Source organism: Protopterus annectens, chromosome 2.part0 (genome assembly GCF_019279795.1).
Source record: "Protopterus annectens isolate FY-2018-M chromosome 2.part0, PAN1.0, whole genome shotgun sequence".
NCBI lineage: Eukaryota > Metazoa > Chordata > Ceratodontiformes > Protopteridae > Protopterus > Protopterus annectens.
The window spans coordinates 1,745,794,967-1,745,813,782 of NC_056728.1; the positions used below are offsets into that span (position 1 = coordinate 1,745,794,967).

General features: G+C 38.3%; 1 protein-coding gene across 1 annotated transcript in view; it reads right to left on the minus strand.

Annotated features, from left to right (window-relative positions):
* Positions 1–6,181: 6,181 nt before the first annotated feature.
* LOC122793600 (cytidine deaminase-like) overlaps positions 6,182–18,816 on the minus strand; it is a 204,381-nt gene continuing 191,746 nt past the window's right edge. Inside the window, exon 4 of the mRNA XM_044061772.1 lies at positions 6,182–8,311. Coding sequence (XP_043917707.1) covers positions 8,198–8,311 — 114 coding nt within the window. The 3' untranslated portion in view covers positions 6,182–8,197. The remainder of the gene's footprint in view (positions 8,312–18,816) is intronic.

The window sequence follows — 18,816 nt, forward strand, 5'->3', positions numbered from 1 at the left end:
GGCTGACTTAATTTTATCCAGTCTCCAGGGAATAGGCTCTATGGAGTCAGGAGCCTTCCACGCTCACTGAACAATCAACTTAACTAGGTTGTCAGTGGGCAGGGTCACCCAAGAAGTAGATTGGCAGGCACAAAAAGCTTGCAAGAACACAGATTCCTTGAAGGATGGGTTTGAGGGCTTCCAATCACCCCTCTGTTTCAATATTTCTAGGATGTTGCCAAAGGTGACATCTTCAGGGGGTGACCAGGGAAAACCTTCCCCTTCATCGTAATCTGTGTCTTCTATGACTGATTCTTCTGGAGAATCTAGGTGCTTCCTCTTGCTTGTCCTCTTACAGGGTGGCTCCTCAGGGGGAGGTTCTGAAGTGAACTCCTAAGAGGAGACACCCTGGACAGCGATGTCTTGCAGCTCTTGTACCCACTGTCCCAACATAGCAGATTGTGACAACTGCGAATCAGGAGATACATAGATATGATACTCCGATGAGGAAGGAGCCAACTGGGAATCTGCTGAGGCTAAAGCTCTCTCCATGATCTGGAAGGCAGGTCTACCTGAAGAGAGATGGGAGCCCAGAACCGAGAAAGACAACCTTGGAACTGGGGTTACACCCCACTCCAATGAGCCACCCTCCAGAACGGAAGGCGAAGGGTTCAAAACTGCCATGGTTTCAAGAGCCACAGATTGCACTGTAAAAACAGTCGGAACCATGGAAATGTCCCTGGAACCAGCAGCCGACCACCACGGTCCCGGGTGTACAATGAATCCAAAGGATCTGAAGACAACAGAGACAAGGTAAGGTCCACCGTAGGCACTCAGGTAGCTTGGTACTGGGAGCGTAGAAATGAAGGGCTCCAAACCTTGGAAAGAGGTCAAAGGAGGATAAACTGGTGGAGTCTTAGGAGAATGAGCCTATGCTCAGGAAGGGAGAGAGGACTGCATAGATGCAGGAAGACCCCCTGGTTGCCAAAAGTTGGTCCACCAATCTATGTCCACTTCTGAGAGACTGCTGGAGGAACAGATCAGCATTCCTGAAGGACTATCAGGTCTATCAAGAAAGGGGCTGGGTTGCTGACCCAAGAAGGGGTCTACCAAAGAGGAATATCTAGTCCTGGGAACCGTAAGTGATTCAACTTTCGGCACCATCGGTTGTGCAGAAGGGGAAGCCTGGGCCGAATAAGAAATGATAGATGCTGGTGCAGAAACTATTGTCAACTTGGAGGCGCTGAGGTGGTGGTTGGTCCTGAAGTAATCTGTATCGGTGCACTGACTGTCGGAAACAAGGTGGACTGAGCCACTGTTGCAGCTGAAGTCTTTGATTCAGTCAGTTGTGGAACCTTAACTCTCGGTTCTGTAGAGGCAAACGGAACCTGTGATTTATGAGACTTTCCTTCCTGTGCCGAAGGTGAGGATGGCATGGAATAACTTCTCTTTTTTTATTCTATCTTAGAAGATTTTGAATTCTCAGCCTTGGAGAGGGCTTCATCAAATGGACCCTTTAACAAACCTTTTAAAATAAGCTTGTTTTTGTCTTTCTGCTAACGTATGGGCCCTGAAGCCCTGACAAATTTTACAATTTCAAGGTGGAGGGTGCCCAGACAGTAAATGCAGGAAAGATGCCCCTTTTTGTTTCTCTGCTATATCCGGTCACACTCAAAGACACACCCAAAGAGGAGAGAAAAGTTTTTTTTTTGAAAATTACCAGCAATGTTTAAACAGGAATACATGAAAGGGTAAAAGGGAAAGAAGACTGTACTAACAATGGTATTTAAGGATTACCTTTCGGTAAAGGGAGAGAGAGAGAGAGAGAGAGAGAGAGAGTGAGAGAGAGAAAGGGAAGGTAAGTTACCAGCAATGGTAACAAGAAATACCGTTAGGTACAATGGAGTGGGTACAAAAAATAACCGCACTCAAAAACACACTCAGAGAAATAGCGATGGGAATCAAGATAAGCTAAATAAGAGTCTACCATCAAATAAGTAATGAAATAACAGTAAATACAAGCACTTAGCTGAGAGTATGATGCATCCAATTTTCAGAGTGGCAAACGAAATCTGAGGTAATGGGAAGAGGGATATTGTGGGTAGAGCCTTAGCTCAAGAGTTTTTGGTTGGTGAAAGCTATATATAACAGTTGAGTTGGTTCCAAGAGGTCAGAACCAAGCCCATTAGTCAAGAATGAATGAAGATTGACATCAGATCATTGTTTTTTTCTACAAAGACAGGTGGTTATAAACAACTGCAGACATCTTTATGATAAGGAATGCATTATTTTATACAGATTGAAGAATTAGCAGGTGGCTATTGATACCGATTCTAGGCAGAATTGCCATTTCAAATGATGACCTCTGAGGTAAAGACTCAGGGCAGACATTTAATTTTCTTCCTGTATTCATTTCTTAGATGCCTTTTATTATGGAACTTTTTTTCAAATATTGCTTTTCCCTTCAGCATCTTGTGGCTTTTCAAATCATGATTTCTGTTCACTTTAAAATGCAGCAGTAAAGAATCTTAACTAAAGTTGTACTTATTTTAAATATCTGGCTATCCAACACCCTTCCCCACCCTCCCTCATGCCCTCAGGTACTTGTCACACCAAACACCTACCAGTGACATTTATTTCCCAAAGGGGTGAAAGACAGACATCTGAGACCCAGCAGTAGCTTACTGGCTACAGAGGTTTATTTTACATTACCACTCACTTCCATTCCTGGCTGTTTGCAATGATCTAGTTTTACTGCACATGCCCACACTTGGCAATATGGCCTGCCTTACATCTGTTTCTTAAAGGTCCATACTCAGCACCTTTACAGCCAGTTATTTTTATTGTGAAACACAGATGTTATAGCATTATTAAGTAAATAACCAAAAACTTAGTTTTATTCCTTGGAAATCGCTCAATCTACTCAGTCTTGAAGTACGTCTACTGTTATTATATAGAGTAGAAGCAGGTTCCTAAGCATTTAAGCACGCAATGTGATTGAAGCATAAATGGTCTTTTAAGTCATAGTATTGAGGTTTCTATTTGAAGTATTAGCTAATTGTGATTCACCCTTTACAGTGGTTTGCCTTTTAACAGTATCTCCTCAGAAAAACATATTTTCTGATGGATCTAATTATATGCTTTATGACTGAACAAAACATCAGTTGCAATGCTGAGCAGTCTGGGTAGAAGGGAACCAATTAAAGCCACAGAGGCATTTTCAGTTTTATTGAGCAATTGCACAAAAAGTGCTTGGGCAAAAACCTTAACTGAAACTCCAGACGTTAATAGGAGTAACAATGGCTATCTCATCTTCTGATTTAAATGATCCAGGAAAGCAAAATAAAGAGAAGTAAAATGCATAAAAAACACAAGCAATTTCTTAGCTCTACTTTATTTGGGAGTTATCAACCAAATAGTAAAAGGCTGTATTACTGACAGAACAACCTTAAGTGATACAATTAACATAGCACCAGAAGATTCTAGATTCACCCGTCTTGAGGGCACATGTTGACAGATACATCTTGCATTTGTTTCTGGTTTCACAGTATGACAGATAGACTTGGTGATGTTTCAAACAAATCAGTGTCTTTAGGTGCTCATGGACATCTTCCTCCAAGCACATGAAGTCTTCAGAATGACCATTTTTATTCTGCTCCTTTGACTCTGAAAAATCTGTACTCTGCCCGCCCCCTATACTCTTCCCTCATCAGACCAATAATAGAGTACAACGTTCCCTTTGGTATGTTCTTTTCCAAACACCTGCAGCAAATGGAGACCACGAAGACTCCTTACAAAGAAAATTCAGGGTCTTCAAGATCTGTTTTATTGGAGAGACTGAAATCATTGTCACATTACTCTGTGTCCTACAGACTGCTCAGAGGCGACCTGTGCCTTGCATATAGAGCAATCTTTGACCCAGCTTTAATGGAAATGCTGTGCATTCGTAAATCAAATGGCACACAGGTCACTCGACCAAAGGACCTTAACCTGATATATGACATCAACAGAACTTGCTGGACAGATTTGTCTCACAGAGGTTGTCCCACCTTTGGAAGAAGTTTCTTATTCATGTTAAACAAAGCCCCTCATTGGCCCCAAGTGTAAATTGGATGACAGGAAGGGTAACCGGAAATTCATCCTGGGGGTTCCACCTGTGTCCCTCTTGGATGGGGGCAACAGGTGCTGACTTTAGTGTCTACTTGAACCAGATACCTTTGGGAACATGGGTTGAACCTGGCTAGGTTTGTAACGGCACTGGGGCAGTTAGCCTAGTAACCTCATATGATCCTATGATTCTAAACTCATAACTTTCAGTGTCAGTAATCACAAGGCAACGTAAAAAGTATATTTTTAAATACAGGTATTATTTACTTATAAAGTTGCTAGAATATGATGATTTGTACTAATGTGCAGCAGTGATATCTGGCACTGTTTCTTCATTGTAATCTTCACCAATTTATCCCAAAACCACAAGCTTTTAAAGTGAAATCAGGTACATTTTCAGAAATATATATGACAATAAGGCTAAGTAAATCTGCTAAAATAATGACAGTTCTCTTGAGAAACGTCATTAAACAAAGCCGGTTTATCAACAGGAGACAAGCTCGCTCAGGCTAAATAATAAACAAAAGACACAGGAGAAAACCCAGAATGTACTTGCAGAAAATTCCTCATCTTCATCATCTCCTGAAAACAGGTGAATGTCCTCTAAATGTATATGCCAAAACAAGATGTTTTGGGTACATAATTACAGACCTTAATCCAAACTGCATTATAAAAATTACTAAGCAGAGACACAAGCCAAAAATCACATTTCTAAAGTTAAAATGTATTTTATTAAAAATATGCAGAAAAATGTGTTTCATGTCCACTTTGAAGTTTTCTTACTGTAAAAAAAAGTATTACTTTTTGGGAAACAAGACTTGCTGCTCTGTAGAATTTCTTTAGTGACACGCAGACACCTTACACAATGCAAAGTCTCATGTGAAGATATGTTTAAGTTTTAAATGTGGAGCAGTAAAATATTCCACAAGGGAATCAATATAAACACAGATCTTGATTTACTCTATTATGCTGAGTGAGCTGTTGCCTCACAGCAAGAGGTTCTCCCGTTCGATTCTCGGCTGGAGTGCAGGGAGCGCCTTCTGTGTGGAGTCTGCATGTCCTCCCCATGGTTGGATGGGCGTTCGAAAGACATGCGTAAATGGGCGTGCCTTCGTTGAAGGTTGAACGTCGAGCTGGCACCTCGACGTTCGTGAAAATCTACTGCCAATCATTAGCGGACCGGAGTTCCGCTGTGGCGACCCCTAACCGGGAAAAGCCGAAAGACAAACAACAACAACATGCTGAGTGACATAATAAGCAGTGCATTATTACAGTAAAATGTCAAAATTTCTCATCATTTGCAACATTTTCTGTTTTTCTTTCTTGTTTTCTTCGAGGTATTCTTTTAAAATAATAAACAATTCCCTTAAAGAGATCACTATACTTGTAAAATATTTTTTTTTTCTTAAAGTAGACAGATTTTTTAAAAGTCTAGCATGTAAATGTAGTAAGGCATAGAAGGTGAAATGTACAAATACAATTAGAATCTGGTTTTATAATTCTGCCTACTTTCTCTATTATCACACTGAATCATGACTCATACGTGCTGTGATGGATGGCACACTCACTGCCATTTATTCTCCTTTCCTAGGCCTACTACAGTATTACATCAGCAATGTGTGGTCTCCAGTACTCATGCCAGTAATACACCACCAATGGTTACATGACAAATGGCAGACATTTTGTTTCCAGTGTAGTTTACAAATTACTATTTAACTTTTTTCTGCAAAAAAGCAAGCATCCTAGTACAAAATGAGTCCTTGCTCTGGAATCACTATGCTGCGCTTCCTAGGAAGACACTGTTACACTGTCCACCCTAAACGTGTCTGCTATCTGTTCATAAATAGTTAAGGTGAGACACAAATCAACATTTTTAAAACTGAAACATGTTAAAAATATAAAACTAAACATGAATTTTCTCTCCATTATGTGTGTACCATACATTTAATGGTTACAAATACTAATTACTTTGGCAATAGATTCACACCACAAAATTCCAGTAACAATGTTTAAATACAATACTGTGTCTTGAATAAAGTCAGACTTCTAATATGCCTGTATCAAGGAAAAAACTAAAGACTGCATTAACATGGTGATTAGGCTAAGTTGTTTATTCTGCAGGAAAATCAGGAACTGAAATTTTTTGTTAAGCAAGTAGCTTTTTCTAGACCCTTTTTCAACCATAACTTGGGCCATAAAAGCAAGCATAAATACTGTACGTGTGCAATTATGTGCTGTCAATTGACCATCATGTTTCTGTCAGAAACTGGAGCACCTGGAGAAAACCCATGCAGCTGGGAAGAGCGTACAAGCCCTACAGACAAGATCAAGATGTCAGAACTGAACTGTAAGAATTGTAAGTCACTGTTTTAACCAATGAACCATCACACTGCCCTATAGCTTCCTGCTGATCATATGGTCTCACCCGTATGAATTTCGAGTTTCTGAAAACTGAGTCATCTGACATAGATCCCTTTCAGACATGTCATGGCACATGGCTTGTATGGTATTAACCTAGGAATGGAGTACTGGACAAGGAAAGGCACACAGCATAGAAGTGAGGAACCTTTTTTCATAGTTTCATACATAATTACTAGGCTAGCTCCTTCTGTGGACCATTTTAAGCCTAGCCAAATTCCATTACAAAGGTGAGAATCAAACCCTGCACCTTGTATCTGTGAGGTACACACCTTAATGATTATACCACCTCCCAACCCTTACACCAATCCTAAACCCTTACTCTCCTTCTATGCAATGGCCAGCTGTAGAAAAAGTGGGCCATTCCACCTGTGGTCTCAGTTCACTGAGCTAACAGACAGAAAAAGAGCTGCAGCTGAGGCACACATGTATTTCTGGTCAAGCCCGTAGTCTGCAATGAGTACAGAATCAACCTTAGTACCCAGGGTATGTATCTAGACTTCTGAGCTTTATCTTTCTTCTTGTCCTACCAAAGTTACATGGCAGGGTATGGCTATGAGCAAACACATTTCCTATTCATTGTTTCACTGTGCTACATGAGTTGTGCAATGTTTTGTTTGTTCTTGAAAGGCAAAAAATTATTTAGTTAAAAAATATCCCTCATATTGTAGTCACTTAAATTCTACATTTGATGATCAGTAGATAACAGTGAATTTTATCTTCTCCTGTTTTTTCTTCCATGCTGAGATCATGCCCTATCTCAGGGTCTCCTAAAACAGTAGCTACCCTACTTTCATGGACGATTATTCAAAAATACATACTTCACTTATTAAAGTGCATGTAAAAAAACAATAGCTGTCTTAGAGATGATGTCATGGGTTTTTAGAAACTGATGGATATGGCATGTGTGGATATCTCTTTAGACCAGCCAAACTTATTGAAATAGTTGCTAATGGTCTGCCCTGTTGCAAAGACTTTGATGCAAAGAGGACCACGTGTCCCACCAAGTCTGCATAAATCCTTATTTAATGGCGGACTTTGTCCAGCCTTTCACTCCTTTACCCATATACTTTCATTTTATTTTTTGTGAAATTACTGTATCTTCAGGTAGGTTGTGACATATGCCAGCCCCTCATTGTGAACACACCTGTATTTCCTCACAGCACTCCTGAGTAGCACCATCTGCCCAATGTTTACAATGTATTGCTTGTTTCTCTATATACCTTTATCCCTTTAGACTTTAAAAATGTCATAACGTAGTCAAACAACTGTGTCCTGCTTCCACCACTACTAGCATGGTACACACACACTAACAATTAAAATAATGGCATGTGGCCATTGTCTTGTCATTTCAGAATGTTTACAGTATGTACAATAGTATCACTAATTCATTTTAATTACCTCATTTAAAATCTGCTCTCACACTATTTGGAGATGAATATTTCTTCCATCAGAAATGTCATTTCATTATGTTACATAAGATTTTCTTTGTCTCTCTCTCACTTTATATATATATATATATATAGATATATATATATATATATATATATAGATATATGCACATATATATCCATCTTTATATAACTACATTTACAATATGCATACTGTTTTCTAAAACAATAGTAATAGTATGCTTTGTGGTGATCTATCATACACTTAGATGCATAGTTTGTCATGTAGAACTTCATGTGTCTCATTCTATGTAAAGACAGTCTGGTCCAAATGATGCTGGCAAAAGTTCATCAACTGTCATCTTCTTATACGAGCCATCAGGTTTAGACAAAAATACATTCCATTCTTTTCCAAACTGGAAAGAAAACAGCAAGAAAATTGCACAGAATAATTAATACATTTTGACAAATAACAGTCATTAGATTCAAAAGAGAGCCTATAACAATTTAGTAGGACCTGCATAAAAGAACATTTTAAGCACTCTTCTCAATTTCTATTTTCTTTTTCCATTTCTTCCTTCTATTCTTTATTCTTTTTTTTGCCTTTCAGTAGACGTGAACAAATGCAGGCAAGTCAATAATCAAACTTTCTAATTTGTCAACACACAGACACATGCACATATATGGTTAAAATATTGAATGCTCTTTTATCAGCTTAAGAGACTGAATTATCTTAGGGCTATTTTTTTGTATGTGAGATTGCAGTACAGCAGGGTGTGGGAATTTGTCCTTTCCCCATTGTCTGACCTCAGAGTTGGTATATATAAGCAGGGGGTGTGGATAAAAAATAGTTTCTTATTTTTTTTGTTAATTATTTTAATTATTTTTGTTTGTTTTGATCCTTTTAGATCAATTTTCATACAATTATTTTAGTGTTCAGAGTTTCATTAGGTACACATATATATAACTGCAAGAAAGACCCATCCAAGCAAGAGTCGTCACTGTATAATAACTTAGGCCTCCTATAGTGGAGGCCCATGGGATATATGCAAATGATCCCTAAAGGACATACAAGCACTTCAGGTATATAGCTTTTAAATGCCAATGACTTTTTTTTATATTTTTATAGGTACCTGCAGGTCAATAAAGCCAAACCCCACCATCTGTAGACATACCAAATTTCAGCCTTTTTCTGACAGCAATGTATAACAATTAGGGCATAGCATGGAAAATGGAACAGCCAGAGAATAATCATTTATGGTCAAGCCACAGTTCAACACATGTGGTAAAGGATAATTCTCAGTGTTACAAACTTGCATCAAAAATGAGAACAGAAACCACCTGATAATGCAGAAAACTTCAGACAGAGCAAAAGTGGTAATAAAGGGACATCAGACTGCAGAAAACAATGAAACATGCATTTAACTTGTAATAATATCTATGGACTCCGGGCATGGTGTAGAGTAGGCTCTTGACTTGAAACACCCCCAGTTACATATGACAGGAAAAGGCAATTTTCTTAATGTGATGCTCATGGAATGAAATGGTGTGCAGTAGCACAGGGTCCCTGCGTAAAACAGACCATGACACCCTGTGCTTTTGGATGAGTTTGGGAAGGAAAGGCTTCTTAATGTGAGGCTACATTAAAGGCACAATGAGGTGGGAGAAAAGCAAGAGCTGAGGCACAGTGTCAAACCACAGTCAGTCGGTTCTTAAGAAGGGACTGAGATCAAGTTAGAGAAGTCTGCAGGTGCTCTTTGGGGAAAAAACTATCACAAGCAGGAAAGGAAAAGAAAGGCACTGATGAGGATAAAACAGAATCACAAATGCAATGCTGGATACTGATTCTACTGATGCACTTGGGGTAGTATGGGAAAATGAGGCCTAGAAAGAAAAGCAACTACAAAAGCTGCTAAAAAAGAAGACATTTTTAAATAAAAAGAGCAGACATATTAAATAACATATAGAGGAGGAAAACAACAAAGACTGTAGACCGGACTGTCATCAGTTAAATAAATGCATACAAATCAATACACCAAGCTGTAAAAAACTCATGCGAGCCAAAAATGGTTAGCGCTTTCCTTTGATCCAATATTAAACTTCTTCAGACAACACATACAGTTCATCACTTCCTTTAAATAAGACCTAAAACTTTTCATTGGCTAAGACAATTATTTAAAGTGGTTAAGACAATTATTTAAAATGATACTTCCTTAAAAGCATTTTCAATGGAAAATGTGTCATTATTTATAAGAACATAAGACACCATCTCTACCATAATAAAGTTGAATTATAAATACATATACAACACATAAGTACATACTTTTTAAAATTTCTTGTAGTTTAAAATCTACTAAATATTTATTCATATAGTTATACTAAAAAACCTTGCTATTCAATCTTTATAATTTCTTTCTTTTTAAAGCCTTTAATTTTAATACTGCAGAAATTGAGGTACGTTCAGTTATACCTGGCCATGACTCTGCTTGCAGCTGAAGCTGCCATTTTAATTCCTTTAATTCTAATTGCAGTCCCCATGGTTGTTTGTCATTTATAAGCACATGGTCAATGATAATAAAGTAGAACTTATAGCTTGGAAATTCCATGATATGTTTAGATAAGGCATTATTTATGTTGAATTTCCTTATGGCATATTCATGCTCATAAATTCTTTGGCTAATCTTTCTCTCTGTTTTTCCTATATAAAATGCAGTGCATGAACTGCAGTGTGCCAGACAGATCACTGCTTTAGAGTTACAATTGTACTTTTCTTTTAACTCATACTTATAATTTCTTATAGTGAAATTATCTGTTTCTCTTATTTTGTTACACCATGTACATGCAGCAAATTTAAACATTCCACATTTATTATTATTGGCAATAGCTTGTCCTTTTTTAACAATTCTTTAAAGCTCAAGTCTTTTTTATATACAATGACTGGTTTGTTGCCTACATGTTGTGTAACATAAGGGTCATCTAACAAAATGGTCCAGTTTTTCTGGAATATGGAAATTAAGAACTTATGATCCACACTAAAAGTAATAACTAAAGCTTTTGTATAGCCTGTCTGTTTTTTGACAGAATCATGTGTCACATTACTCTCATTTCTATCTTGCATAGGAGGAAGGGAAACTTCTTCCTCTGTTGCTAAACTAATAAGTTGATCATTACTACTTAAAATGGGTTTAAAAAAATATCATTCTTTTAATTTGTACTTCTTGAATTAAATCATCCAGTAGGTCTACTGGGTAGGCTCGCTGAATGAAAATAAGTCGTAATGTACTGCATTCATGAATGAAGTCTTCCATTTTAGAAACCATTTGAGCTGCCCTAACTAACTGAGCTTTAACCACAGATTTTTTTCTGATTATATGGTTGGGAGCTGCTAAAATGCAGGAACGAGTTGGAATATGTCTACTTCCTGTATATATTAGCAGCATATTTATTACATGTATAATCTTCAAATAAATGTACATCCAAATAAGCCATATGTTCAGTATCAATTTTCCATGTGAATTTTAAAAATGTAGTTGTAGTATTAATATATGATAGGTATTCTTCCAGTAGACTTATAGGTCCATTCCATATTATGCTTACGTCATCTTGGAACCTATGATAGGTTTTAAGGTGGATCCTGTACTTAGTATTAAATACAAAATTCTTCTCCCACTAAGCCATTATGGTATTAGCATAGGCTCCTTCGCTAAGCGAGCCCATAGCTATACCTCTCTTCTGCAAGAAATATTTATGGTCAAAACTAATTAAGTTATTGTTAAGTACCAATTCAAGAAGTTCTAAAATAAGTATTGTTACATGCGGTACTTTATGTTGCACCAGTATTTCATTAGTTAATTCTAGCCCTTCTTCCTTAGGTATTACTGTATATAAGTCATTGACATCTACAGACACAAAGATGTCATCTGGATCTAACTTAACTTTATTTACATTGGCTAAGAAAGTACATGAATCTTTACAGATTTGAATTTCTTTCTGTAACACTTTTTTCAGCTCATGATCTAAATATTGGGCACAGGCTGACGTTATGGACCCTCTCCCATCTACTAGTGGTCTCATCGGAGGGTTGTTAATATGTTTATGAATTTTTGGGTTACCAAAGAAAACTGGTACCTTGGGAGATGTCACATTTAAATAATTATACAATGAAATGTCTATTCTTTTTTCTAAAAAAATGTCACTCAATTGGGATTGTATGTTCTTATATGCCTCATTTAATTGATTCAAGGACACTTCTTCATACGTATCTGTATACAATAAATTCATAATTTTTCTGTGTATTTATCTATGCTCATTATTACACCCCCCCCCCAATCAGGTTTCATAACTCTTATGTTGGCATTTCACAACTCTTTCAAAAGATATGATTCATGATAATTTAAATTTAAATTTAATCCAACTCTCTGTGTGTGTAAAGATTTTAAGTCAAGTTCACACATTTTTTCATACATGTGAAGTTTGGGGAGGAGGGGGGGGATTAATATAGAGTTAATGTTATACATATTACTATGATTTTTATTTAACACTTCTCTTTGATACAACAATGAAAAATTAAGCTTTCTTAGATACAGCTTCAAATCAATCATAGTGTTAGTATAATTAAAGTATTTTGTTGGTACAAAACTCATTCCTTTTGCAAGCAAATTGGCTATACATGAATTGATGTTCATATCAGAATAATTATATACACTAAAATCACCATGAACATTTTTTATGATAGAAAACTCTGTGTCCACATTTCTGTTATCATTAGACACACAACGTGTTGATTCACATTCATATATAGCACCAAATGAATCACATTCCAGCTCCGAAACACTACTTAATGTTTACAATATTTCTGTTTCAGTCTGGCTCCTTGAAAACCCGCATCATGAGAATTTGCATATGATATAGGTTGGTTATAAGAATCAGCTTTATTTCTTATTCTTTCAGACCATCTTAACAGTGGATATTCAGAGTTATAATCAACTACTGTTTGAGGCTGATGCCTCTCTGTTTCCTGGTTTGTATGAAAATTATTATTATATTGAGCTTTATGCCAGGCATTGTTATTGCTTTTATTCTGTTTCTTTGTATGCTGAGGCTCTGATGGTCTAGGATATACTAGGCCATTAGCATACTCATTAAGGTCTCTATTAATTTTATGGCTTTTTCTTACTTAAATAGTTGAAACCCAAAATTGTCAAACAGTTTTAAAAGATTGATGTGCAAGGTTGAATTAGTCAGTAAACCTGTTGGAAACTTCCATACGCGTAAGCCCTTTGGTACAATGTTCCGTTTAATGCAATCTTTAAAGTATGCATTTTCTAGTTCTAATTGCTTGCATTTAAGCAACTGTGTATCAAAATCATTTAACTTACCCTCCAGGGTTTGCTGTGTTTGTTTGTGTTCAAATGAGAATGACCCTTATGTTACATAACATGTAGGTGACAAACCAGTCATTGTATATAAAAAAAAAGTCTTGAGCTTTAAAGATTTGTTAAAGAAAGGACAAGCTATTGCCTATAATAATAAACGTGGAATGTTTAAATGTGGTGCATGTACATGGTGCAACAAAATAAGAGAAACAGATATTTTCACTATAAGAAATTTTAAGTATGAGTTAAAAGGAAAATACAATTGTAACTCTAAAGCAGTGGTCTACCTGGCACACTGCAGTTCATGCACTGCATTTTATATAGGAAAAACAGAGAGAAAGATTTGCCAAAGAATTTATGAGCATGAATACGCCATAAGAAAATTCAACATAAATAATGCCTTATCTAAAAATATTATGGAATTTCCACGCTATAAGTTCTACTTTATTATTATTGACCATGTACTTATAAATGACAAGCAACCATGGGGACTGCAATTAGAATTAAAGGAATTAAAATGGCAACTTCAGCTGCAAGCAGACTCATGGCCAGGTATAAATGAATGTACCTCAATTTCTGCAGTGTTAAAATTAAAGGCTTTAAAACGAAATAAATTATAAAGATCGAACAGAAAGGTTTTTTAGTATAACTATATGAATATTTAGTAGATTTTCAACTACAAGGAATTTTAACAAATATGTACTTATGTGTTGTATATGTATTTATAATTCAACTATATTATGGTAGAGTTGATGTCTTATGTTCTTATAAATAGTGACAAATTTTCCATTGAAAATGTTTTCAAGGAAGTATCACTTTAAATACTTGTCTTAACCACTTTAAATAATTGTCTTAGCCAATGAAATGTTTTAGGTCTTATTTAAAGGAAATGATGAACTGCATGTGTTGTCTGAAGAAGTTGAATATTGGATTAAACGAAAGCGCTAACCATTTTTGGCTAGCATGAGTTTTTTTACAGCTTCGTGAATTGATTTGTATGCATTTATTTAACTGCTGACAATCCGGTCTACAATCTTTGTCGTTTTCATTGGTTTGTTGTTGGTGTTATAGCTTCCATATAGAGGAGGAACACCAGGTTGAGCAGAAACTGAGGAAGCTGTTGCATTAAAGTGATGCATTCAAATATACTGACTGAGCTGGCAAAGGAGACTGCAAGACCAAAGTAAGTCCCCTTCAACAGTTTGTCTGGAGATGGATGCAGAACCTCAGAGCAGGAGAATGGGTCACAATATGTCACTCCACAAAAAAGTGCCCAGTAATGACCTAGGCAGCAAGAGTCCAGCTGTCCTAATTTCACATTAGTGCAAGTTTAAAACCACTAGGAAAACAAGAACCACTACGCAAAAGGAATGGGAAGGCTAACCCCACCTAAAGAGTGTGCAAAAACACTCAATTGTGGGGGACGGAGGAGGTATGTTAGATGAACCTGATGGATGGGATGTTTTCTGACTAAAATCACTAAAACAGTGGACTGAGGTCTTTTCTTTCTAGGCCTTACCTTCCCATACTACCCTAAGTGCATGAGGAGAATCAGTACCCAGCCTTGCATTCATTATTCCAATTTAGCCATTCATTTTAGGGAAATCTGCATATCCCATATGCTGCTTTTATAACAGGATTCCAAAAATGTCTTTGTATGTGAGAGTGTCTGCATTTTGCCAGGATTTTTATGGTTGGTTACAATCTGCATCTGCCCTTTAGGATTTTACTTATTTTGTTTGCAGGATATTTGGCACCCACCATTGTGGTAAGTACTTCAGAGATCTCTTGTTAAGTTGAATGTTTCAGATCATATTTGGATTTTCCACATATACTATGCCAAGGAGACCTAATAAAACTGAAAGAGAGAAGAAGCAAAGAATTATTGTACCCCAGCAGAGTGAAGCTGTGGTGAGACCAGCACTAGAAGTAGCCAGGCAGTAGCCAATCATGCAACTCCCCTCTTTTCATCATTCTTGACAAGCTAATTCTTTGTTTTCAGTAAGTATTGCTTGATTTGTTTCTAACTTCAGAATATCTGCCTAAATACTACATCCTTAAATTTTCAGGGTCTACGTATTAGTTTCCCCTCAAGTGTTTGGCAGTGTGTACAGACTCAGACACTTTGAGTGACATTTTTCCTGTAAAAGCACAACTGAAATTTCTACAATACCTAGTTGCACACAGGACCACTAGCCTGCAGTGACAAGCACTGCCCCCATAGTTGCAAAGCGGATACTCCTGACACTGATTGATATTCTCAATCAAACTGTCTAATCAATACAAAAGGGTCTACTGCCATGGATATGAACTTTCCCACTATCTCTATTACCAGCTTGGTGGATATGGGCATCGTGAGGCAATGCAGAAATTGCCTCATGTTTAGTGACAACCAGTTAATTCTCAAACAAACTGATAAGGTACGTGAGAGATGTATTTGCACAATGTCACTGGAGGCAAACCTCTCACATAAAAGTGCTCCAATTTCAATAAGGTTGTCAGTAGTACACATGCTGTACCCATCACACACAATTCAAAGCAGACATATAGATCCACATATACTGAGGCACTTGCATGTTGTTGTTGTTGTGTCTTTTGGCTTATCCCGGTTAGGGGTCGCCACAGCGGAACTGCGGTCCGCTAATGTTTGGTAGGGGATCTTTACGTGCCGAGTTACCAGCCCCGACGCACAACCTTCAACGAAGGCATGCCCATTCACGCATGCCTCCACACAGAAGACGCTCTAGCTGAGAATCAAACATGACAACGTCTTACTGTTAGGCGACAACGCTACTGCAGCACCACTACATGTAATCTTCCTAAACCACAAAGACCTCCTAGACAAAGTTGTTGTTGTTGTGTCTTTCAGCTTTTCCCGGTTAGGGGTCGCCACAGTGTAACTCCGGTCCGCTAATGATTGGCAGTAGATTTTTATGTGCCGAGTTGCCAGCCCTGATGGACAACCTTCAACAAAGGTACACCCATTCACGCATGTCTCCGTACAGAAGACGCTTTAGCCGAGAATCGAACAGGACAATGTCTTACTGTGAGGCGACAACGCTACCGCAGCACCACCACCGCAGTACCTCAGCAGCCCCAAATGCACCCTTCCAAAACAACACCTACATCAACACAGAGCTACATCTCATGGAGCCTCTACCTCTACGCCCATAAGGCAAGTCAGCACACAATCTAGCATTCTAGTCATTGGAGACTCCATCGTGAGACACACTGATCTCAGTCTCACCAGGATGAATAAGGAGAAAGTCACGATCAGTTGCTTATCAGGGGCTAGGATCTGCCACATTACGCATGCACTCAGGTCACTGCACCACAATTACCAATACGACTCAGTCATAGTCCATGTGGGAGCAAATGACCTGAGATGTACCTCCCTAGAGTATATGAAGAGAGGCATCATGGAGCTCTTGGAATATGTGTCTCAGGCTGGTATGAGCCTAGCATTGAGCAGCATTTTACCTTCTCCAAGGATGATGCCACAATACAAACAAAAAATGATGGACTTTAATAATGACTTAGTTGCTGGTGTCATTCTAAGGGTTGTGCAATATTTGTCAGCATGGAAGGAGATGGTCAACAAACCACACTGCTTTGCCAGGGATAGTATGAACTTTTCCCCTCTAGGCTTTTGAATATTAGCTAAAACATTGTCTTCCCCCATAGTGCCTTTTTAGGCAATGCCAAACTGAAAGTACTTCAGACATAACAAATCAAAACCAATAAAATCTAAAGGTATCACTGCTCAATGCTAGGAAGTGATAACCTGGCAACGACAGGACAACCCATTTGTTATGACTGCAGATGCATCCTTGAAGGACATCTGTTCACAGAAACCCTATACAAGCATGTTAATAGCTGCATAGAGGCAGCTGTACCCACCAGGAAGAAGTAAAGAACTAACTCAAAAACAAGCCACCCTGGTGGAACCACAAAATCAGCAGGCTGTATAACAGAAAGAGAAAATCATGGTAAAAATTAGGAGGTGTAAAACCCAGCAGGATAAAAGCACCCTCATTAAACTAAACAATCAATTCAGAGAACAAATAAAGTCTACCAAAGCCAGATTTGAGGTAAATTTGGCCTCTCAGTACAAGGATAACCACAAGGTATTCTTTAGCTATGTCTACAACCTGAAAAGGCAATACACAATTGTGTGCAGAGCTCATTGTAAATGGATCCACCTATAATGAGCCAGAAGACAGAGCAAACCTCCTGGCTGATAAATTCAGCTCCAACTTTACCCCTCTCTCCCCCTCAACCTTCCCTCAGGAAATAGCAAATATAAGTCCCCCCTACTATCACTAGGGAACAGGTCCTTAATGCTCTCGCTAAGACAAAGAACACTGCATCAATGGGCCCAGACGATATCTCAGGATGACTTCTAAATAGCATGAAACATGACCTATCAGGGCCTCTGGAATTACTGTTTAACTGTAGCCTCTGAAGAGGCTTCTTGCCTCATGAATGGAGAACAGCAACAGTCATCCCTATGCACAAAGGTTGGCCATCTACAGACCCTGGAAACTACAAACCCATAATTCTGACTAGTCTTATATGTAAAGACATGGAAAGAATTATCATGGAAATTATCAACAGAGATATGGTAAACCTCCAGACACTGGACCCCACCCAGTTTGGTTTCATCAAGGGCAGATCATGCCTACTCATCCTGGTGGACTTCTTTGAAAAAGTAACCAAAGCAATAGATAAGGGAAAAATGGTTCACACTGCCTACCTTGACCTGTCCAAGGCATTTTATACAATGCCCCACTCGGGCATTGTTGACAAACTCAAGAGGTTAGGTATAAACTCGTATGTCACCCGGTGGATAGCCAACTGGCTCAGAGACAGGATCCAGGAAGTTAGAATTGGGGAGTCCACCTCTACAAAGAGGCCAGCCACAAGTGCAGTCCCTCAGGGATCAGTCCTTGCACTGCTCCTTTTTGGCATTTACAGTACTTCTCAGAAGTCAAGGCCAATGACAGTGGTCTCTGGCTGACTAAATTTGCAGATGACTGCAAATTAGGAGCTGTCACTGAATCCCACACTGACTGGAGGGGCTGACACAGACAAACAACTGATGTCAGAGCCATGGACTAAAACTAAATGCCAAGAAATGCATAATAGTATACTTTGGGAAGTCATCCATCCCTGGTAACTATCATATTACCAACACACCCCTTAGAGTTGATCCAGTAGTCAGGAACTTTGACCATCATGTGTTTACAGTAGTGAGGAAATCATTCTATGCTGCGCAACTTATAAACAAAGGTATGGCATCTAAGTCCAAGGAAGTCATTGTTCCACTGTATTTGGCTTTCATTAGACCTATCACTGAGTACAACGCCTCCTTTGATATGTACCTAACCAGGCATATCCAACAATTGGAACTTCCACAGAAGTTCCTCACTAAAAGAATAGAGGGTGTAAGTAAAATGTCCTATGCAGACCGCCTCAAGGCCTTATCCCTGTATTCTGTCTCCTACAGGCTTTTGATGGCAGATCTATGTCTGGCATACATGGTA